This window comes from Heloderma suspectum, chromosome 5, assembly GCF_057233095.1.
Source record: "Heloderma suspectum isolate Gila_16-S chromosome 5, 16-S_ref, whole genome shotgun sequence".
Lineage (NCBI taxonomy): Eukaryota > Metazoa > Chordata > Lepidosauria > Squamata > Helodermatidae > Heloderma > Heloderma suspectum.
Window position 1 is genome coordinate 186,193,217 of NC_139462.1, and position 25,034 is coordinate 186,218,250.

A 25,034-nucleotide genomic window follows, 5' to 3' on the forward strand; every position below is an offset into this window, starting at 1 on the left:
TCTTGCTGCCTCTATTGAAGTTTCTATCTGCCGCCTAGTGAACTTTTTCAGAGTTGTCCGGGGGTTCTTACATGCTGGCCCTAAGGACACGGTAGATCCCTCTGAGGCCCGCTGTAATGAATTTGATAGGCACTTCCAGGACAAGATCTCTTGCATCCACTGGGACTTAAACGCCAGTGTTATAGCAGGTGAATCTGGTGAGGTATCCAGAGCACGGCTTTGTCCTGTTCTCCTGGATAAGTTTCAGTTGGTACAGCTCGAGGACATTGGCAAGGTGCTTGAACAGGTTCGTGCAGTCACTTCCGTACTGGATCCTTGCCCCTCTTGGCTAATAAAAACTGGCAGAGAAGGAACAGCTGGCTGGGCCAGGGAGGTGACTAATCCCTTCTTATGAGAGGGAGTGGTCCTGGGCTGCCTCAAAGAGGCAGTAGTGAGACCACTCTTAAAGAAACCTGGTTATCTCCAAGTTAGATTATTGCAATGCGCTGTACGTGAGGCTGCCTTTGAAGATGGTTCAGAAGCTGCAGCTCAGGCAAAATGCAGAGGCCAGACTGATAACGGGGACAAGAAGGTGAACATGTGAGACCGACTCTGGCCTGCTTGCACTGGCTGCCTGTATGTTTTTGAGCCCAATTCAAGGTGCTGGTTTTAACCTATAAAGCCTTACACAGCTTGGGACCACAATATCTGACGGAGCACCTCTCCTGATACGAACCTACCCGTATACTACAGTCAACATCTAAGGCCCTCCTCCAGCTGCCTACACAGAAGGAAGCTCGGAAGACAGCGACAAGGGAAAGGGCCTTCTCGGTGGTGGCCCCCAAATTATGGAATTATCTCCTCAACGAGGCCTGCCTGGCACCAACATTGTTATCTTTTCAGTGCCAGGTTAAGATCTTTCTCTTCTCCCAGGCATTCGGCAACATATGATAAGTTTTAATCGATCCTGGAATGTCTTATGGTTATGCTTGTTTGTTTTTGAGATTGTTTGTTTGAAGTTGTTTTAGATATATGTTTCTTTCATGTATATTGTCTGTTCATGTGTTTTTATATAAATGGTTTTTAATCTCTATATATTGCATTTTTAATGTTTTTAATTTTTGTAAACCACCCAAAGAGCTTTAGCTATTGGGCAGTATAGAAATGTAATAAATAATAATAATAGAGTTCTTTGAGAGTGTCAATAACCAATTACACAGGGGTGATCCTCTAGACATGGTTTACCTGGACTTCCAAAAGCCTTTTGACAAAGTCCCTCACCAAAGACTTAGTCTGGGCAAACGTAGCAGTCATGCAGTAATAGGAGAGGTCCTCTTATGGATCAGTAACTGGTTAAAGAACAGAAAGCAGAGAGTAGGAATAAATGGTAAATTCTCCCAATGGAGGGAAGTAAATAGCGGGGTCCCACAGGGATCTGTATTAGGACCAATGCTTTTCAACCTGTTTATAAATGTTCTGGAATTAGGAGTAAGCAGTGAAGTGGCCAAGTTTGTGGATGACACTGAATTATTTAGGATTAAAGCAAAAAGGGATTGTGAAGAGCTCCAAAAGGATCTCTCCAAACTGGGAGAATGAACATCTAAATGGCAAATGAGGTTCAATGTAAGCAAGGGTAAAGTGTTGCATGTTGGGACAAAAAATCCCAGCTTCAAGTATAGCCTGATGGGATCTGAGCTAGCTGTGTCTGACCAGGAAGGAGATCTTGGGGTTGTGGTGGACAGCTCAATGAAGATGTCAACCCAGTGTGTGGCCACTGTAAGAAAAGGCAAACTCCATATTAGACATGCTTAGAAAAGGAATTGAGAATAAAATTGCCAGTATCGTACTGCCCCTATACAAATATATGGTGCAACCACACTTGGAATACTGTGTACGGTTCTGGTCACCACACCTTAAAAAAGGATATTGTAGAGCTGGAAAAAATGCAGAAAAGGGCAACTAAAATCATCAAAGGGCTGGAGCATCTCCCCTATGAGAGAAAGTTACAAGAGCTGGGATTGTTTAGCTTGGAAAAAAGGGTAAGGGGAGACATGATAGAGGTGTACAGAATTATGCATGGTGTGGAGAATGTGGATAGGGAGACATTTTTCTCCCTCTCTCAAAATACTAGAACCCGGGCTCATCCTATGAAGCTGATTAGTGGAAGATTCAGGACAGATAAAAGGAAATACTTCTTCACACAGTGCATAGTTAAACTATGGAATTCACTACCACAGGATGTAGTGATGGCCACCAATTTGGATGGCTTTAAAGGGGGGTTGAACAAATTCCTGAAGGAAAAGGCTGTTAATGGCTACTAGTCTTGATGGCCATGTGCTACCTCCAATACAAGAGGCTGGGGAACATGGGTGGGAGGGTGTTGTTGCGCTCATGCCCTGCTTGTAGGTTCCCAGTCGACAGCTGGTTGGCCACTGTGTGAACAGAATGCTGGACTAGATGGACCCTTGCTCTGATCCAGCATGGCTCTTCTTATGTTCTCATGTTCTTATGAGTTTGGAGGCTTACGATCATCACTATAGGATTGCGCCCTAAATAACTATAACCTAAGAATAACACAAGTACTATTATTAAGTTATTTTATTTGTATTTCACTTTTCAACTAAAAATTGGCTCCAAAAGCTATCTCCGTATTGTGTGTATATGTGCACACAGTGCATGCAAACACACCTTGTCCACATCTAGTTTCTTGGAAGAACCCAGGTGATGCATAAGCAAATTAATGCTGTTCATCCAATACCAATGCTGCAGACTCATAGCATCAATGTTAGAAGCTACAGGTATCGTGGAGCTCTGTAAACATCAACTAGGTTCCCCTCTTTGTTCACAGACAGTAGTGGGATGTGTGAGTCCCAAAACACTCATCTACAGCCATCTAGGAGCTGGAGCACATGTTGTTGTTGTTCAGTCGTTCAGTCGTGTCCGACTCTTCGTGACCCCATGGACCATAGCACGCCAGGCCTTCCTGTCCTGCGCTCTCTCCCGGAGTGTGCTCAAGTTCATATTCATTGCATCCGTGATGCTATCTAGCCATCTCATCCTCTGCCGTCCCCTTCTCCTTTTGCCTTCAGTCTTTCCCAGCATCAGGGTCTTTTCCAGGGAGTTTTCTCTTCGCATTAGGTGGCCAAAATATTGGAGCTTCAGCTTCATTATCTGTCCTTCCAATGAGCAGTCAGGGTTGATTTCCTTTAGGATGGACTGATTTGACCTCCTTGCAGTCCAGGGGACTCGTAAGAGTCTTCTCCAGCACCACAGTTCGAAAGCATCAATTCTTCGGCGCTCAGCCTTCCTTATAGTCCAGCTCTCACAGCCATACATTACTACTGGGAAAACCATAGCTTTGATTAGACGGACCTTTGTCGGCAAGGTGATGTCTCTGCTTCTTACTATGCTGTCTAGGTTTGCCATAGCTTTCCTCCCAAGGAGCAAGCGTCTTTTAATTTCATGGCTACAGTCACCATCTGCGGTGATCTTGGAGCCCAAGAAAGTAAGATCTGTCACTGCTTCCATTTCTTCCCCTTTATATGCCAGGAAGTGATAGGGCCAGATGACATGATCTTAGTTTTTTTAATGTTGAGTTTCAAACCAGCTTTGGCACTCTCCTCTTTCACCCTCAACAAGAGGCTCTTGAGATCCTCTTCGCTTTCTGCCATTAGGGTGGTATCGTCTGCATATCGGAGGTTGTTGATAATTCTCCCGGCAATCTTAATTCCGACCTCTGATTCATCCAATCCGGCATTTCTCATGATGTACTCTGCATATAAGTTAAATAAGCAGGGTGACAATATGCAGCCTTGTCGTACTCCTTTCCCAATTTTGAACCAATCGGTTGTTCCATGTCTGGTTCTTACTGTTGCTTCTTGACCCTCGTACAGGTTTCTCAGGAGACAGGTAAGGTGGTCTGGTACTCCCATCACTTTAAGAATTTGCCATAGTTTGTTGTGATCCACACAATCAAAGGCTTTAGCGTAGTCAATGAAGCAGAAATAGACGTTTTTCCGGAATTCTCTTGCTTTCTCCATGATGCAGCGAATGTTGGCGATTTGATCTCTAGTTCCTCTGCCTCTTCTAAACCCAGCTTGTACTTCCGGTAGTTCTCGGTTCGCATACTGCTGAAGCCTAGCTTGTAGGATTTTGAGCATCACCTTGCTGGCATGTGAAATGAGCGCAATGGTGCGGTAGTTTGAACACTCTTTGGCGTTGCCCTTCTTTGGAATTGGAATGTAAACTGACCTTTTCCAGTCTTGTGGCCACTGTTGAGTGTTCCAGATTTGTTGGTATATTGAATGCAGCACTTTAACAGCATCATCTTTTAGGATTTTAAATAGCTCAGCTGGGAGACTGTCATCTCCGCTAGCTTTGTTGTTACTAATGCTTCCTAAGGCCCACTTGACTTCACTCTCGAGGATGTCTGGCTCAAGTTCAGTGAGCGCACTATCGTGGCTATCAGGGACATTCAGATCTTTCCTGTATAGTTCTTCTGTGTATTCTTGCCACCTCTTCTTAATCTCATCTGCTTCTGTTAGGTCCCTGCCTTCTTTGTCCTTTATCATGCCCGTCTTTGCACAAAACGTACCCTTGAGATCTCCAATTTTCTTGAAGTCTTTCCCATTCTGTTGTTTTCCTCGATTTCTTTGCATTGTTAATTTAAGAAGGCCTTCTTGTCTCTCCTTGCTATTCTCTGGAACTCTGCATTCAGTTGGGTATATCTTCCCCTTTCTCCCTTTCTTTTCGCTTCCCTTCTTTCGTGAGCTACTTGTAAAGCCTCATCAGACAGCCACTTGGCTTTCTTGCATTTCTTTTTCTTTGGGACGGATTTTGTTGCTGCCTCCTGAACAATGTTATGGACCTCCGTCCATAGTTCCTCAGGCACTCTGTCTATCAGGTCTAATCCCTGAAATCTATTCCTCACCTCCACTGTATATTCATCAGGGATATGATTTAGGTCATACCTGAACGGTTTAGTGGTTTTCCCTATGTTCTTCAATTTCAGCCGAAATTTTGCAAGAAGCAGCTCATGATCTGAGCCACAGTCAGCTCCAGGTCTTGTTTTTACTGACTGTATGGAGCTTCTCCATCTTTGGCTGCAAAGGATATAATCAATCTGATTTTGATATTGACCATCTGGTGACGTCCATGTGTAGAGTCGCCTCTTGTGCTGTTGGAAAAGAGTGTTTGCTATGATCAGCGTGTTCTCTTGGCAAAACTCTATTAGCTTTTGTCCTGCTTCATTTTGTACACCAAGGCCATGCCTGCCTGTTATCCCGGTGATTTCTTGACTTCCTACTTTAGCATTCCAATCCCCTATGATGAAGAGGACATCTTTTTTTGGTGTTAGTTCTAGAAGGTGTTGTAGGTCTTCATAGAACCGATCAACCTCAGCTTCTTCGGCCTCAGTGGTTGGGGCATAGACTTGAATTACTGTGATGTTGAATGGTTTGCCTTGGATTCGTATTGAGATCATTCTATCATTTTTAAGATTGTACCCCAGTACTGCTTTTCCCACCCTTTTGTTGACTACGAGTGCTACTCCATTTCTTCTAAGGGATTCTTGCCCACAATAGTAGATATGATGGTCACCTGAATTAAATTCGCCCATGCCTGTCCATTTGAGTTCGCTGATTCCCAAGATGTCGATGTTCAATCTTGCCATCTCATGTTTGACCACCTCCAGCTTACCTTGATTCATTGATCTGACATTCCAGGTTCCTAAACAATATTGTTCTTTACAGCATCGGATGTTCTTTTCACCGCCAGACACATCCACAGCTGAGTGTCCTTTCGGGTTTGGCCCAGCCGCTTCACTCTTTCTGGCGCTACTTGGAAATACCCTCTGCTCTTCCCCAGTAGCATATTGGACACCTTCCGACCTGAGGGGCTCATCTTCCGGCGTCATATCTTTTAGCCTTGTGATACGTTCCATGGGGTTTTCTTGGCAAGAATACTGGAGTGGGTTGCCATTTCCTTCTCCAGTGGACCACATTTTGTCAGAACTCTCTGCCATGACCTGTCCGTCTTGGGTGGCCCTGCACGGCATAGCTTATGGCTTCACTGAGTTACGCAAGCCCCTTCGCCACAACAAGGCAGTGATCCATGAAGGGGCTGGAGCACATATTATATGATAATACAGAGATTGCTGGAAATCGGGGATAGAAGAGCCTTCACTTGTTTGTCCCCAAAATCAATTTTAATTGAACAGACTTGGGGCGGGGAGAGTATTACTTCTTCTGGGGTTTCAAGTGGTTACTGGTATGGTCTTATGCTGCTCTTTTTTGTATTGCTATTTTATATGTATTTTATTTTGATGCTATATTTTAATGATATTTAAACTTTGGAATTTTATGAATTTTGTTAATTTGAAAAATGGGTATGAATTCTCTAAATAAATATGTGCCATTTTATTTGGTTAACAGGTTTTGAAATAGTATTTCATCCTTTTCATTGTACCCAAAGTGATTTTTTCTTTCTTTCAGGATGCCTCAATTGCTCACAGATTTCACATCATGCGAGAAAAACATCCAGAGAAATTCAACAGCAGGTGAGAGCTGGGGAAAAGCCACATCTAGCAAGAGTAGGCTATTCTTAGGTGGGAAAGGTGCATGTGCCCTGTCAAAGGAGGTTATGAATTCATCATGAACGTCGAATAGCATCACTAGCCATAACATCACTATGCCTTGTAGTAAGGTGTTTCCTCACCTACACTCTTGTCACTTTCATTTCAGTTTTCTCCTTTACTGTCCTGGAACAAATCTTTGCATGTTTCTGTTGACAAACATTTGGTTGTTTCCTATGTTTTCTTCTATGAATGTAGGCTTTTAAAATTTATTTTTATTTACTCCAAATAAATACTATGTTTTCAAAATTGCAACTGTATACCAAGTTATCAATTTGATCCAGTTTTTCAGGAAAAGGGAGGTAAGACTATGAAGTAGCCAAGCTCTAGTTTCATGAAATAGCTGTATTTAGCTTGCTCTATGAGAAGTAAGTCAACAAATAAGGGACCTAAATTAATGCTGTGCATTGATGCAATGGTACAAACTCCTTGTAAAGTGCCTCCTTTGAGGGAAGTTCAGAGAATGGCAACAAGGGAGAGGGCCTTCCTGGTGTTGGCCCTCTGATTTTGGAACACTCCATGCTGTATGGAACATTGTCACCTTTCTGGTGCCAGTTTAAGACTTTCCTCTGCTTCGCGGACATTTGGCAGCATATGATAATATTTTTAACAGGTTCTGAGATTTTCATTGGTGATTGTGCAAAATTGTTTTATATTTTTGTGTGCAAGTGGTTTTATATTACATTATTATATTGTATTTTTAGGGTTTTAATCTTTGTAAACTGCCCAGAGAGATGGATGGTATAGAAATGTAAAAGCATGAAATGAAAAGTTCAAGTTATAAGACAATGGCCAGTAGGAAGAGCAGCATGAGACTTGTATCCTTGCTAAGCAAAGCCTCGTACCTTTATTTTTAAAAAAGAAGAGAAAAAGAGACATGATTTTGAGGTGTGGGAGTGGGAAACAACCCTAAGAATTAAAGCACAAAGACAGACTGTTTTGAAGATGAAACCCCTATCTTGTGTCAATATCAGTAACAGATTGGGCCATCCACCCACCCCAGAAAAAACATCTCCCCTTGCTAGTGTCAGTGAATCTTTTCAGGTTTTTCCTCTAGACCAATCAGTTCTTATCTGATACCCTAACTGAAGTGGGTACCATTCTAAATAATAAACCATTTCGGCATATAAGATGCTTGACTCTTTAGACCAGCGTGATATCAATGATAATGCACTGTGTGGTATTTGAAGATCCCTGAGTTGACACTTTGCCATTAGGCATTGCAGAACACTTATTAGACAGCTGCAGCTGTGAATCCTTATGTTTTGCTTCCACTTGCATACTTGTGTGCTGACAGGAGCCTCTTTCATACTCATCAGAAGTAACAGTAAGAGCAACTGAATGCTGTTTTACAAATATAGGCTTCATATCATTTGGAAGTCTGGAAAAAATTGTTTGAAATCTGGAAAAATGAAATTTTACACATTTTCCATGTGTTTCTCTGTTGGTTTTCACATGGAATGTCGTTCCAAATAGTACTTGGAAAACAAAGATGTGTTAGTAAACACACACACACACATTCTCTTTTGATTTTTTGAGGCAGGATGGGGGGCAAAGAGGATTCTATATTGTAAAACATGAATTTAAAAATGCTGTCTCGGCAAAATATGTCTTACTGTCATAAGTATCACTACGATTAATGGCAGTAGCACTAATGGCATTCTTTGAGAAGTGGAGAATTCCCAGCATTTATGTTTGCAGGGCTTAAGGTGCTACTCACCCTTAAAGTCGACATGGACACTGTGGGGCTGCCCTCTCAGCCCTGCTTGCGAGATTGTGACGTTCTTTCCATATTTAGAGTGAACCTCTGCAGCAAGGCTTTTGTACTTGTGGGAGGCCCCTTGCATAATATAGAACCCTGGAAAATAGAACACAGGAGGGACTGCGAAAAGCCATGCAATCCCGGAGGCCAGGCTAAATGTGTGGATCGTGGTAAATCAGTGGACATGCATGGAAATACATGACGATGTCATGCCGCTACTGGAGGAATCCTCAGAGGAGGAGCTAGAACTCCTAGAGACAGACAAAATCAAGGAGCAGCCTGGGCCAACATAGAAGATGGCTGTGGATTCATTCCTGCAAGATGACAGGAACTCCGCCTCTGAGACAGAGGCTGAGTGACCACCTAGCCCCCAAGAGCATCATCATCTCAAGGGGCAGGCCAGTAGGACACCTAAAAGAAGGAGTGTTCATTTGTAAAGAAGGTCTCCTTATGAGTAAAGAACTTCTCGTGAGTAGAGCCCTCCTCTGCAACTGAGCACTCTTTCTCTTAGCTGCCCTACAGGCCTGCCACTGGAGACAATGATGCCTCCGGGGGCCAAGTGGTCTCTCAGCCTCTGTCTCAGAGGCGGAGTTCCCCTTGTCTTGCAGGGATGGACCTGCAGCCACCTCCCCGCAAGGCCCAGGCTCCTCCTTGTCTCCCGATATGTGCTGCTGCTCAGTTTTGGCTGTCTCTGGGAGCTCTAGCTCCTCCTCTGAGGAGGATTCCACCAAGAGGGGCATGACAGAGGGACTGAATGGGCCTAATAAACTGAAGCTTTATTCAGATAAGACAAAGATTGTGATGATGGATAGCTCAGGGGCAGGTGCTCAACATGTTCTGGGTCTGGTTGCATTCTACCTAAAGATGAGGTTCACAGCTTGAGGGTCCTCCTGGATCACTCCTTGCTTTTGCATACCCAAGTGGCAGCCATGACCTTTTACCAGCTTTGGCTGGTAACCCAGCTGCACCATTTCCTGGGAAACATGGACCTAGTCACTGTTATTCATGCCAGATGAGATTATTGCACTATGCTTTATGTGGCGTTGCTTCTGGAAAGTGTTTGAAAATCACAATTGGTCCAGAAAGTTGGTGAGTGCTCACTAACACATTCCCCCCACCCCCCTGTACTCAAGCAGCCTTATTGGCTTCCAGTCCATTTCATGGCCCAATTTGAAGTGTTGATATTAAACAATCTGGGACCAGGATATTTGAAAGACCATCTATCTCCATATTGGCCTGCCCAGAAATCATGATTGGAAGCCCTGCTCTGGGTGCCCCCATTTTCAGATGTGGGAGGTTGCTAGGAATAGGATTTTCCCACTGGTACTACACCATTTATGGAATTCAGTTCCTAGGAGAGCCCTGGTGATTTTCCCTCCTGAGCTTCCAGATTCACCAAGGTAGCTCTGTCTGTCTGTCTGTCTGTCTTTCTTTCTTTCTTTCTTTCTTTCTTTCTTTCTTTTAACAGAAAGTCTTGAGAGTAGCAGGTCATGCTATTTACGAGTTGTTTCTGCTGTCTGATCTTGCTGCTAAGATTTAAATATTCCAATTGCTCCTTGCCGTTGCTCTTTATTGTTGTTGAATTGTATTACATTTTAGTTGTTGTTTATGTTAGAGGCCTAGTTTCAGGCAGAAAGGCAGCATATAAATACTTTAAGGCTGCAATCCTATGGCCGCTAGTCCACAGCTAGATGGCCATAGGATTGGTCAGTTTCCGGGAACCGACCCCAGAGCCCACGCTCTGAGGTCGGTTTAGGGGAGAACCACCTCCCTGCCCCTTCCCCCACCACTTTGTAGGCAGTGTGGATCGTCCCCGGGCTCTGTGCTCATATGAGCAATGCAGAGCAGGGTAAAAGGGAGCAGTCCTAGGGGCAGGGAGTGCGGAAGTGTTGGTACGACACTTCCTATGCATAATCCGGCCTCCCCACCCTGTGCTCCGACATTCTGCAGCTAGACAGCTGAAATTGGCTATTTAGCCATGAATGCAGGGTGGCTGGAGCAAGGAGGAGACGATCCCCTCCATGTCCCTCTCAGTGCGTTAGATAGGTGGTTGCCTCCAAGTTCAGAGGCAGCCACCTCTCCTCATAGGATTGCGCCCTAAAGGGAGTTCTAGGGCTTTTTTCTGTCTAAACATGTGTATGATTGCACCTTAAATGATTTTATAAAATAATTTTTAAAACTAGGTAGACAAAGCTTTTGAAGCAGGGAAACTGGTGGTGGCAGCTTTGAGTTTCCTAAAGTGAAGATGAAGCTGTAGTTGCAATGATGCAAGCCTGTCAGTATTATGAAAATATGTCACCTGCAATCTAGCACAGTCCGTATTTCAGTATATCCTGTAATAAATGTCCATGTTTATAATGGTGCATCTCCAAAAGGCTTCTCTCAAAACTGATACTATAACAAGAATGTTAGCCAAGGGCATTCTAAGTTCCTCCAATGACAAATGGCAGGAGCTATAGAACACATATCAAATGTAGAATTTCTAGACTGTAATGGTGAAGCTGGTTTATTAGGGTCCTGCTGCATATTTTCAGCAGTTGGCAATTATAATTTATAAAAAGCCTAGCTAATCATATGGTTTCAGCTCAGATTTCACATCACAATAAATCATATGCCATTAATAACATCTGCTAGCCAGCTCACCTTGAAATTCATCTATATTTTAAAGAACCTGATGCCTCTAACATTATCTTAAGGAAATTAATTGCAAAAAATATATATGGTTCTAGCCTTTGTACCCTTCACTATATAGATATTGAAGGAAGAGGGGTACCAAGTCTTAGGACAACTCTCATTTTCAAAGGTTATGCAGAATAATTTTTAAGATTAATTTTCTGTGAAATTGTGTTAATATTATTATGCTTGCTTAGTAATAATCTGAGAAATTTCATATGTGAAAGCACTTTTAAAAATACCAAAGTTTTGTCCACCAGTGGGGCGCAATTTTGCTTATCCTATGCACAGAGAGCAGGGCACAGAGTGTCTTCCATGCACACTATGTCATAGATGACCATTCACATCAAGGATAGGCCCACCTGTGCCCCATGCTGGAGCATCCGGAAGATGTTAGAGGCACAGTTTTCTTCCCCGGATTTAGAATGCTATTATGATGAAGATATCCAGCATCTCAAACTTAAATGCATTGACCTGGAAGTAACCCTTGTGTGTTCAGTGGGACTTACTTCTGAGTAAGACAGGCTGCACTTCCCTGGGAGTAGTTTCCAATGAGTTGATATGGATAGGCTTACGCTGTAAGATAGCAGGCAGAGTCAGAAAGTGAATATTTGCATTTTGCTTGCTATACGCTTCTTCTCATAGCTGATTATTGTGGTTTTGTTGACCTTGTATTTTAGACATTTTCTGTCAGTCAGTGTAATTATGGCTTTGTTTGGTGCCAATATCTGTGCACTTAGCTTTAACCAAAAATGTCATTTAATAACAGCATTTTCTTTATGCATGTGATCTCCAAGATGGCAAGTCCTCTACTAATGAGTAAATATACATATAATTGTAGGACAGATTAAGGCCTCTATGCTACAAGGCTTGAATTTACATTAGGAATGGAAGAAAAAGAAAAGAGAGGATAACTGATGCTAGCTTTGTCTCTAGAAGCTATGCTGCCATCTTCATTACCATCAGGGCCCAAGCATGGGAGAGGGAAGGTGTGATGAACCAAACTCCCCACCCCGTTCTTTCTCAAAAGGCCTCTCAGCAAAGACCATGGCCAGACCGTGATAGACCACCAAATTTACATCTCTATACATTCTTCCATGACTCAATTTATGTTAATGAGTCACTGTAGATATCACCTGGAGGTGAATGACCAGGTCCTCCCAAGCTATTGAGTGGTCAGTTTGAATTTTCCCTCCCTGGGAGCTCCCTGGCCCCCCAGGAATATCTGTTACCTGTGAAATAAACTTGCAATGACCTGGTTTGCACATAATGGTGGCAAACCATGGGTTAATTAATCCACCATTTATCAGGAGCATGCTGGACACATTCTTTTGCCATTTTCAGTATTCAACCCCAGAGCAGAGATTGCTATGTGGCATCCAAACCCAGACACTATAGGTTAATTGTGAGTTAAATTTGTTTTATTGCTATATTCCACGTTGGGAGGGCTTCTGCCTTGAAAGGCAGCCAAGAAATACTTTAAATAAAAATAAAATGAATTAAACAATCCACTATTAACTAACAATTAGTAGTTAACTGTGAGTTGTTTAATTAACCCACGACTTGCTGTGAGAACAACCCCATTGTCTTCATTGTTAGCAAAGAGGCAACAGAGGCCTTGCTATGTGGGCCGCATCCTGTCACCCACCTGTATTCTGCTTTCGTGAGTTAATCTTACTATTTTGATTAGTAAGGTTTAGTGAGATACTTTGATGGGGATTTTTTTTAAGCAACTGACTATTCCTCAAATTTTCACGTTTTGCTCATTAATAAATATATTGGATTGGAAATGGGAGTTGATTTGATTCGATTCTCGTGTCTAGTTTGTAAGTTGACCTATTCATGTGCTGGGCTGCTTGGCAAACATGCTAACTAGGTTTAAGAAGTTTAAAGGATGCTCTGAAAAAGGGCCCTATCCTTCTTCATATATAAAAGCCATTATCCTGTCTCCTCCGGGGCGGGGGGGGGGGATATTAAGAAGACACAGGAGTAGTAGTAGTGCTATCTCTGAAGAATATAGGCAAAAGGATGTCTTCAGCCTGACCTACTTTGCAGGGTAGAGTTGCAGACATACCGGTTTGTCATAGAAGGGTACACTTCACCAGTGGTTGGAGATCTAGACTGCAAACCCATTACCATGAGGGGGAAAAATGGGGCTGAATGGTAGATCTTGCTTTGCAATATTTATGGGAACTTACTTCCCTGAATTGTCCAGATCTTGTGGGATTTGCTGGAGCCAATCAGAGAAGCAGTGTTAGAACAGAACAAGCAAAATTTTGAACAGTGAGTTGCTGGCCCAGGCTCTTTGTTAGAACAGAAAAAGTGCACTTGTGCAGTTAAACAAAAACTTTGTTAGTTTGAGATGCAGAGAAATTTGTGCTTCCCTCTGTGATATTCTCTTGCAAGAACTACCAGTCCCAGAGTTCCTTGTGCATAGGTACAAGGAAGGGACAGCTGGTAGGTGGGACAAATTACCATCATAATTAGGGACAATGATACCAGGAACAGTGGGAGCCAGTAGTGCTGGTCATGGTTGTGATATATAATATGTCTAGTTTACACATTCATTTTCAGTGACATGTGCATAGACCTACAGGTTCAGCCTGGATTCAGCATTTGTCCTATCATTTAGATCCAACCAAAATGTTTTAATTCTTTACAGTAGCATACCAAAATCACAGGCTTGTACCTGTGATAGACCAGTTCACCATGACCACAGTTTGGGTAATATCCTCTTTTGCCGTGCACTCGCAGGACCCACCGCTTGTGCAATGCAGCTTTTGCAGTTTGAAAAATAACTTGAAACTAGTGAAAACACTGGTTTTCAGAACACAGCAGGTCAGTGGAGCTTGAAAAGGGGAGCTCTGCTGACCTGTCCTGAGATGGAAATGAGCATTTCTGCTTGTTTCTGTGGTTGTTTTAGAAGCACAAAAGCCCCATTACAATGGAACCAACAGAGGCAGAGTGACTCTGTTTGATTCTGCCTAGAGAGCCATGACTCAAGACAATGGTGCTATGGCCTTCCACTATTTTTAGGTACCTAGCTGCTACTAGCTGTTTGGTTTGTTACAGCATCTTTTTAAATACAACTATGCTAGATATTCTGTGATGCTAATACCATAGCCAATATTTAGTTTTGCAAGGAAATATGAGAGGTGAAGATGGCCAACACATGTTTATGCACAAGTCAGCTAAGCCCTCATAATATTTAAATAGTGTACTGTAGATAATGTATAAGGGGCCACGGTGGCTTAGTGGTTAAGACGCTGAACTGCAGACCGGAAGGTCGGCAGGACAGCAGTTCGAGAACCGAGTGCCGCGTGACGGAGTGAGCTCCCATCTTCAGTCCCAGCTCCTGCTAACCTAGCAGTTCGAAAGCAAGAAATTGCAAGTAGATAAATAGGTACCGCCTCGGCGGGAAAGGTAACAGCGCTCCGTGCACCTCGGTGTTCAGTTATGCCGGCCACATGACCACGGAAGCGTCTTCGGACAGCGCTGGCTCTTCGGCTTAGAAACGAGGATGAGCACCGCACCCTAGAGTCGGACACGACTGGTTGGGGACACCTTTTTAGATAATGTAAATAGCATGGGTGTGTAGTCCTTTCCAAAGTACGCATACGTAGTCTTGGCTATTAAATACAGTTCCTGCATCAGTCAGCATAAGTTTATGATACAGTCCCAGACTCACCTCTTTTGTTCATCTTAACTTTTAGGAGTTACTTATAAAACATCAGGCATGATAGAAAATTAAATGTATAGCTTTAATCTTTTCTTCCTTGGGGGAATCATGATACTTCTTAATCTCTAGAACAGACCCAAATGATTGTGTCGGTGATTGCCTTTGAGTGTACCCTTGAAATAATAGATGTCAGTTTGACAGGGCTCTGCTGTCAGCATCGGGGAATCATAGTCTGCACCACAGGCTGACAAATCCAGACACTCCTTAATGTCAAGCATCTTTCCCTGCTGAGTTGAAAAATTGCCCAGCATACACTCTTCAAGTACAAATTGTTGATTCATAATAGATCCCTATGCTATAGGCCAATGTCAATAAAATCTAATTTTGTTCGAATGATATCAGGCAGGCAATGTATTTTCATTACTTGGATTGCTTTGAGTAGTTCAGTGGGTCTTCCCACCCACCACCTACCACCAGATGTTGACATGCCAACTATATATATTCTTTTATTCATTAAATCAATGCCTCTTCAGTAGCCATTCATTTCTGAGCCCATTTAAGACCATTTCAAGCATTTTAAAGTAGTATTTAATTATCCCGAGCAATCTGTAACAACTCAGGCAGCTACGCAAAAATGTGTTGCTATCATCTTCTTTCTAATGAACTTTGTATCACCATCTGTGGTTAAGTCAGTTTGTCAAAGGGTGAACTAGCTCATGACAGAATTAACCTGCTCAAAGAGGAATGGTGAGGCTTAGGACAGCCCAGTACTGACACTGTACAGATACCAAGAAGTTAATCAGACCAGCAGCCATAATTGTGCCAAGAACTTAATCACACCAGAAAAATATAACCAATTTGGATGGCTTTAAAAGAGGGTTAGACAGATTCCTGGAGGAGCAGGCTATCAATGGCTACTAGTCTTGATGGCTATGTGCTACCTCCAGTACCAGAGGCAATGAGCCTATGTACCCCAGTTGCTGGGGAACATGGGCAGGAGGGTGCTGTTGCATTCGTGTCCTGCTTGTGGGTTTCCCGTGGGCAACTGGTTGGCCACTGTGTGAACAGAATGCTGGACTAGATGGACCCTTGGTCTGATCTAGCATGGCTTTTTTTATATTCTTAAGGTTGGCTTATCTGTTGTGCCATTAATCTTCAGCACATCACAGGTTACACAGGCTGATTGTGTATCTAATGGGTCTTAGACATTATATTAGTACTGATGTGAGCACTGCCTTACCAGTGTGAATGGGCATGATTCAGCACTTCCATTAAAATAAAAAAGAAATATTGATGTACTCTAGCCCTCATTTGTTGCTGCCCATGAGGAGCTGCCATGTGTGCATCTGTGTATCTGTTGTTCTGCAACTACTTTTACTAGGGATTGCTAATGTACTCGACTGCATCCCAATGACTGAGAGGGAGTTGGAAATGAGTTGGCTCATCGCCATCAGTTTATTTGTATGCCACTCTTCCATGGCAGCCTATGCTGAAAGTGCCTCACAACAGCATCAGAAGATCAGACATCTGATGCTCACAACAGCTCACAATAGTTTGCATAATAAGAGATAACATTTCAAGATGATTCACTAACCATTGCAAGACAACAAAATTTAAATAATCATACCAATATTAATGAATATACACTAAGTTTAAACGGTACGCCAATAATCCAAACTAGAGCCTAACCATCATTAAAAAAAGAAGACATTATCTGAATAGCAGCTAACATAATATCCAAGACTAAATGTTGCCTCCAGCAACAGCCCCTGAACTCTGATGGTCTCCAGGCACCCTCAGCACCAGGACCAGCCTTTGTAGCTGGAGTCAGTCAGGGCCCCGCCCACCCAGGCTAGGTGGAAATGAGCCAGTCAAAGGAACATGGACCAGGTCTGAATAGCCCACTGCTTGGCACAAGTGGCCTTTCTTCATCATCATGGGCAGCTGTACAGGAGCATCCCTAGTTCATTGCAGTCCAGGCAAACCACAAGGGAACTTCACCTGATAGCTAGCACTGTGAATCCAACCTCTAGGATCCTTTTGTCTGCCCCAAGTTAGAAGTCTTCAACCTGGTTCACATGTAACAACAACCCAAAGTACAGGTCGAGAATAGGCTTTGTATGGGTTGTCATTGAATCATGGGTTCTTGTGGAATTGTGGGTTGTTGTTAGGGATGGCAGAGACTTCCGCCATGGACTCCAATGAGCACTCACCTCTGCCTCCCCCTGGAATCCGTCGGGGTCGGATCCGTCTCGGCATTGATCCTGCAGATCCCTGTTTTTTGATGTGATAGGCTATGCATATATTTGCGTAGCCTATCACGTGGACAGGGATGCAGATGGCGTAGTGGATGCCGTTTGCGTCCATAAAGCTGGTAGATTAACCTAAATGCAGCCGTAAATGGCTGCATTTAGGCTAATCTACCAGCTTTACGGCTGCAAATGGCGCCAACTACACCATTTGCATCTGGAGACTTACTTAGTCAGCGATACGGCACGGCAATGGGTGCTGGCCATATTGACATTCGCCAGTGATGCGGAGCTGATGGCCGGTTCCGCAGGATCAACGTGGAGCGGAGCTGGCCTGGATGGATTCTGGGGGGAGGGACAGATCGCCTCCCCTTGTGGGTAGATTCCCCCGTGGAACGACAGGTAGGGAATCTGCCCATCCCTAGTTGTCGTTAAGTGCAAATCCTGCACTATGGTTTAACAACAAACAACTCAGAGTTCACAACCCAGCAACAAACCATAGGTTCTCTTCCTGGGTTGTTCATGGTTAATAACCCATAGTTAAACCATAGTGCAGAGTTTGCACATAACAACAACCCATGATTCAGTAACAAGTCATGATTCAATGACAACCCATACTCAGCCCACATTCCGGGTTCTCGTTATGTGTGAACCAGGCCATACAGATACATAAAAACTTTCAGTTGCATAGACCCCATAGGCAAATTGGCTGCTCCACCAACAAAAGCCTTTAATTAGAAATGTTGCCCAAACACATAGTTCTGGGCTTGAATATACATGTCTTGGGGACTTCTAATGCTTGCCTCAAATATGAAGTATTATGACTCCAAGTGCTTATTCCAGCTCTGATTTTAATCCACCACATAGAAAAAAAGTCATTCTTTTCCACCTTTTTTCCCACCCACTTATGTGGGTGTTGCTGTTCTGGTGATCGGAACAGGAGAGATCTCCACACACACACCGTCCTCCAGCACTGTGCATACAGTGGGCCCATCTACACTTAGGTTTTTTTACGCTTCCAATGAGGTTTCATCCCCCGTCTTTCACGTTATGCCATCCCCGCTTCATATTGGAACTAGGGGTGTATGAACCTCACTTACCTTGGACCGCTGGGGGTAGGGATGTACGAAAATTCCGCCACAGATCTCGGGGAGGCCGAATGCCAGCGCATTCGGCCCCCCCAAATCAGTGGCGGAACGGCCTGCCCCCCCGGGACAACACTTACCTTGGGCGGATCTTCCTGGTGGTGGCGGCGGCTTCGGCGGCGGCAGTGGCCGGTCTTCTGACCGGCTGCTGCCGCTGCCATTTCCAGTTAAAAAAAAAAAAAGTGATAGGCTACGTAAAGATTTACGTAGCCTATCATGGCTGACTTTAAAAAAAACAAAACAAAACGCGCGTACGCAAATGGCGGCGGCCATGGCCGCCGCCATTTGCGTTCCTTATTTTGGCACGTCTTAGTCTACTTAAACATTTACGTAGACTAAGACGGCAAAAATAAGGGGAACGCAAATAGCGTAGCGTCTACGCTGTTTGTGTTCCCCTTATTTTCACCGTCTTAGTCTATGTAAATCTTGACGTAGACTAAGACGTGCCAAAATAAGGAACGCAAATGGTGGCGGCAGTGGCCGCCGCCATTTGCGTACATGCGTTTTTGGGGGGATTTTTTAAAGTCAGCCGTGATAGGCTACGTAAACATTTATTTAGCCTATAACAGCTGACTGCAGGGACGCAAACGGCAGCAGCTACAGCCGCCGCCATTTGCGTCCCTGCTAGCCAGCGGCCGGATGTCCGGCTGCTGGCGGAGCCGGCCTGCGGCTCCGCAGAATCCCTGAGGAGCACAGCCAGCCAGCCGGGATTCCGGGGGGGGAGGAACGGAGCGCCTCCCCCCCCCGGCGAGGATTCCGGGGGGAGGGACGGAACGCCTCCCCCCCAACCATAAACATAATCCGCGAAAGGTAAGTACCTTTCATACATCCCTAGCTGGGGGGTCCACGGGGGGGGGAGACAATCCAGTCCTCCCCCCGAAATCCTCCCTGGCCAGCTCCGCTTTGCGGAAAATCAAAGGAGCTGCCGGCTGGCTGCTGCTGCTGGACTTCTGGCCGCGGCCAGTCTTCGTCCGCAAATGACGTCCAGCATAGCGGATGCCATTTGCGTCCTGCACTTTACTGTGATAGGCTACGTAAAGATTTATGTAGCCTATCACGTTAAAGAGCAGGGACGCAAATGGTGTAGCAGACGCCATTTGCGTCCGCAGTCCGGTGATACGGCCATGGCAGCCATATCTCTGGGTCTTTGGAGCTGGCGGCAGGGAGGATCCGCCAGCGAGGACTTAGCGCTGGAAGACAAAGTAGGAGATCCGATCCTCCATGGACTTTGGGGGGCTGGATTCAATAGAATCTGGCTTCATTGGGGTCCGTGGAGGATTTCTCCAACATCCCTAACTGGAACTGCAATTTCCCACTTCCCTGCTACTGCTTTCAGTACTGTGATATTCCGGTATTTCCCATTCATGTGCTCTGCTCTTCCGTTTTCGTCACCGTAGAAGGTCATAGTCCCCTCCCACGCCTGCCCATATACACTGGTGTTTGTATTTCCTTCCTGTCCAATCACAGTGCTCAACGCCCCCATGCGGACTTCCGGCTACTGATTGCATAGCTTCCTCAGTACTCAGAGTTTCATCACCAACAAGCAAAGAGCTGGATGTGCGTGTGCTTGTTTGATCTCGGAAGCTCAGCAGGGTCAGCCCTGGACAGTACTTGGATGAGAGACCGCCTGGGAATCAGGCTTCCTGCATTGAGCAGGGGGTTGTTCTATCCCTTCAAATGACACTAAGTTTTACCTCCTTCTATCCCCTGCTTTGGCTTTAAAAAAAATTTAAAAAATAAGGCATTATCTTCAAATCTTTGTAGCTTCTCCAGCCCGATTTCTCTGCACACTTGCCTGGCAAGCCCAGGCAAGCGTAATTTTTTTCACAGTCCCCTTCATGCTTGCAGCATGGAATGAAACACACACACATATCCAGGCAGACAGTCATCACTGTTAATGGACTAACATCAATAAAAATGTCCGTGGACAACTTTAACGTCATCTCATGAGTGGCGGACAAAAACAGGGCAGTCTTCGAAGCTTCGAAGACACTAGCAGCCCCCCCCCAAACCCAAGCGCTGGGTGCTGCTGCTGCCCCTCTTCCTCACGCCAGCTGTCAAGGGCTGGCACGGGGAAAAGAGCATTGGGAGACACCCCCCAGCCTCTCACCTTGGCCTCCAGCAGGTGTGGGGGGGGGAGAAGAGGATAGGTGCCTCCTTCTTCCCTCCACCCCCACCTGCTACAGCAGCGGTGGCAAGGGACAAGCTGGTCATTTCCCCTAAGGCCAGGAGAACTTACAGAAAACAACCAGCCTCTCCCGCGCCACTGCCGCTGCAGAAATGATGGGGGGAGGACGAGAGGCGCTGCCTTCTTCCCCTCTTCTTGCTGAGGGAACTGGTGTCCGGGGTGGGGGGGAGTGGCAACTTCTTGCCAGGCTTCGAGCTCCAACAGGATGCTCGCGCCATCCCTACACACACACAGGAATAGAGGAAGAGAGGGATGGTGGGCAGGGAATCAGCAGAAACAGGAAGAGCTTCTGCTCCTCCAATGAGAGCCGCCTTCTTTAAGAGCAGGAAAGCAGCAGAGCGCTCGAGTGTGAACCGTGCTTGCACATTCGATGAAGTACTGGAACGGGGAAACAGGGTGAGTGTGGATAATCACGTTTTAATGTGATGGCAGTTAACTTGCCAGTCTACTGAATTCAGTGCACTAGCAGACACAATGTAGATCCTCCCAGTGTTACAGTATACTAGACCCAGGTAGCCCTGGGAAATGTCATTTTCCCAAGAACTATTGCAGTACAATCAGTGGGTTAAGGGATGGTAGGAGGGAGGACAAAGCAATTGAGCATTATGAAAGACAAACACACATCTCATCCCTTATTATATCAACAGAGCCCCTTTTTGAGTTCTGTATCCTACTAATCTTTCACTTATGTGCAGTCTGGACTAGAAATCTGGAATTTCAAAAAGTGGGAATCTGTCAGATTGGTTTTAATTTCCTCTATTCTCCCCTATATGGACAGATTCAAACCTGATTTTGGCCTGTCATTTCCTATTTCGTGCAAATATTCAACATTCTCACTTACAGAGCTGTCCACAGAGACAAAAACATATTATCTAGCATGTCATCATTCTTGCACATTCCTCTTTTAACCAGATGAATGAAGTGTGTAGGCCATTAATATGTATCCTTTTAAAAAGTATATCTGCAACATTTAAAAAACCATTTTTCAGTTCCTGCTTGTATGACAATTCATTTGAATTGCTTATGTTGTTTCTTCACATGTATCACTTTTATGCAAATAAAAACTTTGTTTTGACTTGATCGCAGTTTGCATTTTTAGAAGTAGCATCATTCAGTCATATTGTTTTTCATGCCTTTGCATTAGGATGCTCGCATAACTAAACACATTTACATCTTATTCTTCAAAGTGGGAAGCTCCATTGAATGGAATTGTGCCTGTGCTATAAGGCATTGTCAAGAAAGCAGACTTCCAGTGTAATTCACAATCTCTCCATTGTACTAGAATTTAAACTTGCTTATTCCCATAGAACTGTTCAGTCTTTTGTTGCTGCAGAAAGAAAGGCTTGTGCTGCAACAGCTAAATTGTGATGGAGCTCTGCAGCACTGCCTCCTCTCTAAGCACATGTATGATACCTTATCGTTGTGTCTTGCCAGTGCAGCATTGCCAAGCAGCACTAAAAGGATGTAGTTAATCCATGGACCCCTAGGTTGAGATACGATGGTCCACCTTCTGTCCTTCCTGACACTACCCTCCCCGCCTCACACACACACAAAAGCTATGCCGTGTAGGACCTTCCTCAGCATACAGAAAGCAAAGCTGAATACAGAACTAGATCAACGCTACAAAATGTTCTCTTCCATCACTATCAGAGGACAAGTTGCATGATTATATTCTGTTTCCCAGTGGAGCACAGGATTGCATGGATATCAGCTCAGTTGGAAGTATAAGGTCTGAAGTTGTTTGTGGATCTCTACACCTAAACCCTCACTTCATTTATTTGGAAGTTAGTGAGTCTCATTGCATCCAGTTGAATTTGTTTCCATGTAAGGAAGCATTCAGCTGTATCTTTAGATTTCTGGATATTTTGTATCCACCAATAAACACTTGCCTCGAATCCAAGTTAAGGAACCTAAGTTGAGGATGTTCATGGAAGGCAAGTTTCCTGTGCCTTCTCCCTGCTGCGGCCACCTGCACCCCCTGCCCATCTAGAGGCTTGGGGCCCCTCCTGAAGAATGTGTGATGGGAGGATCATCCAAAATTATGGCGATGGGGCACAGAGGGGGCTGCAGAGAAGAGAAGGGGAGAGAAACCTGTCTTATTTAAGTTAACTTAGTAGGATCCAAGCCAATATAATTCACAATTATATTTCAGGTATGCTTCAGGTTGTTAGGCTGAGCTATTGGGTTTTGGTTGATTTACACTTAATAATATGTTCTCTTCAATCAGGCATATACATGTTTTTTTACTAGATTACTGTAATGAAAATCAATATCTAATGAAAATAATTTGATCTATATGTTAGAGCTTTGCTTAAGGATTATAGCTACATAGTCAACACAGACATCAATTAGTTTATGGCATTCAAATAGAAGCCTTATCTAACCTGGTACTATCCAGATGCTTTGGACTTCAACTCACATCAGCCCCAGTCAACGTGGCCAGTGGTCAGGAATCTTGTGAGGTGTTGTGCAAAACATCTGGAACGCACTAGGTTGGGGAAAGCTGATCTAGAAAATCTAGATCACATTATTCACAATTTATTTAAACTTTATGTGGGAAGCACAGAATTTTATATAGAGACACATAAGACTGGAGTCTCATATTTTTAGCATCTTGCACACAGCAGAAATCCAAATTTTGAGTAACAGCATTTATGAAGGGAACCATAACAAATCATCAAAGTATCAGAGCTGTGATTCTGATAATAGGACATAGTTATTTGCCTTTTCTTTTGCATTAGTATTGATGTGCCTGGATGGTTAATGTGGAGCAATTCTCAAGGAACCATCTTCAGTACATTCTTTGTGAAGTTAATGGAATTAAGTGTGTTGGAAATTAGAATCGGAACAGCCAATTTAGATGCTACAGCCTGCACTTTGGAGCCCACTGCCATTCCACAAATGGCCGCTCTGTGTAGCAGCTATAATGTCTGCAAGGTTCAGCCAATCAGATGGACAGTCTCCACACCAGTGCTGTATGTTTCTGGTGATCACTGGCTTGGGAGACTTTCCACACAACCTGACCAAATTGTATAGTAAGAGGCTTGCAAACATTATGTGAAGCACTGCCATCAGGATGCATTATTTGGTAGCCTCTGCATGTGTTAGGGATTAGTCAGGTTTTGGAGGGTACTTGGGCAAGATGCCCTTAGTAGGCACACCTTCTCTGAGTGGGCACTTCTCCTTCTCACTGTTGTGGCAGCTGCCCATTCACTTTCCTTCTCCGTCTAGACTCAATCCACATGCCAGAGGGAGAGTTGAGCAGATGCTGTTGTTCTTTGCTTCTGTCACTGCTCACTTACTTTCTCAGAGAGGTAGGGATGTACGAATTGTGTAACTTCCATGCCGCTTGACTTCCACAGTTTGTGGCCAGTGCTCCGTTCCGCTGTTCACAAGCCCCCAGAATTCTCCTCTTTTTTTTCCGCTCTGAAAATTACAAAGATAAATCTATACTGACAACTGTAATTCTGGTGCCCAGCCGTCTCCATAAGTCTGCATAACTTCTGTAAGAATCGCTATTTTTCGTAGATATTTACATTTGTTGTTTTAAATTGAAATCCTCTGTCTCCAGCCAAAACACTTCCTCTTCCTAGGGGCTTCCCAAAAGAAGGCTGTCTTAGGTGTGCCTGAGCGATAAACTATTTGTTTAAAGCAACGCTGTTTTAAAGAAAGAAAAAACCTTTTAAAATGACCATGCCAGTCCTGGAGCAGTTTGCAGGTGAATGGTGAGCAGTGCATGGCATCTGTAATGTTCCATAAATGAGCCTCTTTATGGCTGTCATTTATGTAAAATCAGCCTCTACGGAAAAGGCCTAGCCACCATTTTGCACAGAATGGTGCCTTGGCAGAGTAGTGGGACCTGCCAAGTTGGGCAAGCATGGAGGTCCACGGACTTCAGTCCTGGGGGGCCAAGCTGGCAGTAATCCACCAAGCTCGCATCCTCAGCTGGCCACCATCCCTAGCTGGATCAGACCAAAGGTCCATCTAGTCCAGCATTCTGTTTATACAGTGGCCAATCAGGTGTCTGAGGGAAGCTCACAAGTAGGACATGACTACAAAGCACCCTCCTGCCCATGTACCCCAGCAGCTGGAATATATAGACATACCAGAGGTAGGATATAGCCATCAGACTAGTAACCATTGATAGCCTTATCCTCTATGAATTTGTCTAATCCCCTTCTAAAGCCATCCAAATTGGTGGCCATCACTATATCTTGTGATAGCGAATTCCATAGCTTAACTATGTGCAGCGCGAAGAAGTACTTCCTTTTATCTGTCATGAATCTCACACCAATCAGCTTCATGAGATGACTCCATGTTCTAATATTATGAGAAAGGAAGAAAACTATCTCCCTACCCACTTCCTCCACACTGTGCATAATTTAAGCTAAACAGTCGCAGCTGTTGTCACCTTTCCTCATGGGGGATTGCTCTAGCCTCTTGATCATTTTAGTTGTGCTTTTCTGCGCTTTTTCCAACTCTACGATATCCCTTTTTAGGTGTGGTGATCAGAACTATACATTGTTTTCTAAGTGTGGTCGCTGTGTAAGGGAATATGATCTTGGCAGTTTTACTTTTGATACCTTTCCTAATTATGCATAACATTAAATTTGCCTTTTTCACAGCAACTGCATGCTGGGTCAACATTTTTATCCAGCTGGCCACCACAACCCCAAGAGCTCTTTCTTGCTCAGTCACCACTAACTCAGATCCCATTAGCATATACAT

At 44.3% G+C, this 25,034-nt stretch overlaps 1 protein-coding gene across 1 annotated transcript in view; it reads left to right on the top strand.

Moving 5' to 3' along the window:
• Positions 1-25,034, top strand: part of LOC146344947 (diacylglycerol kinase beta) — a 325,000-nt gene that overhangs the window by 222,828 nt on the left and 77,138 nt on the right. Inside the window, exon 20 of the mRNA XM_084860457.1 lies at positions 6,471-6,535. Within this exon, the coding sequence (XP_084716583.1) occupies positions 6,471-6,535 (65 nt within the window). The remainder of the gene's footprint in view (positions 1-6,470; positions 6,536-25,034) is intronic.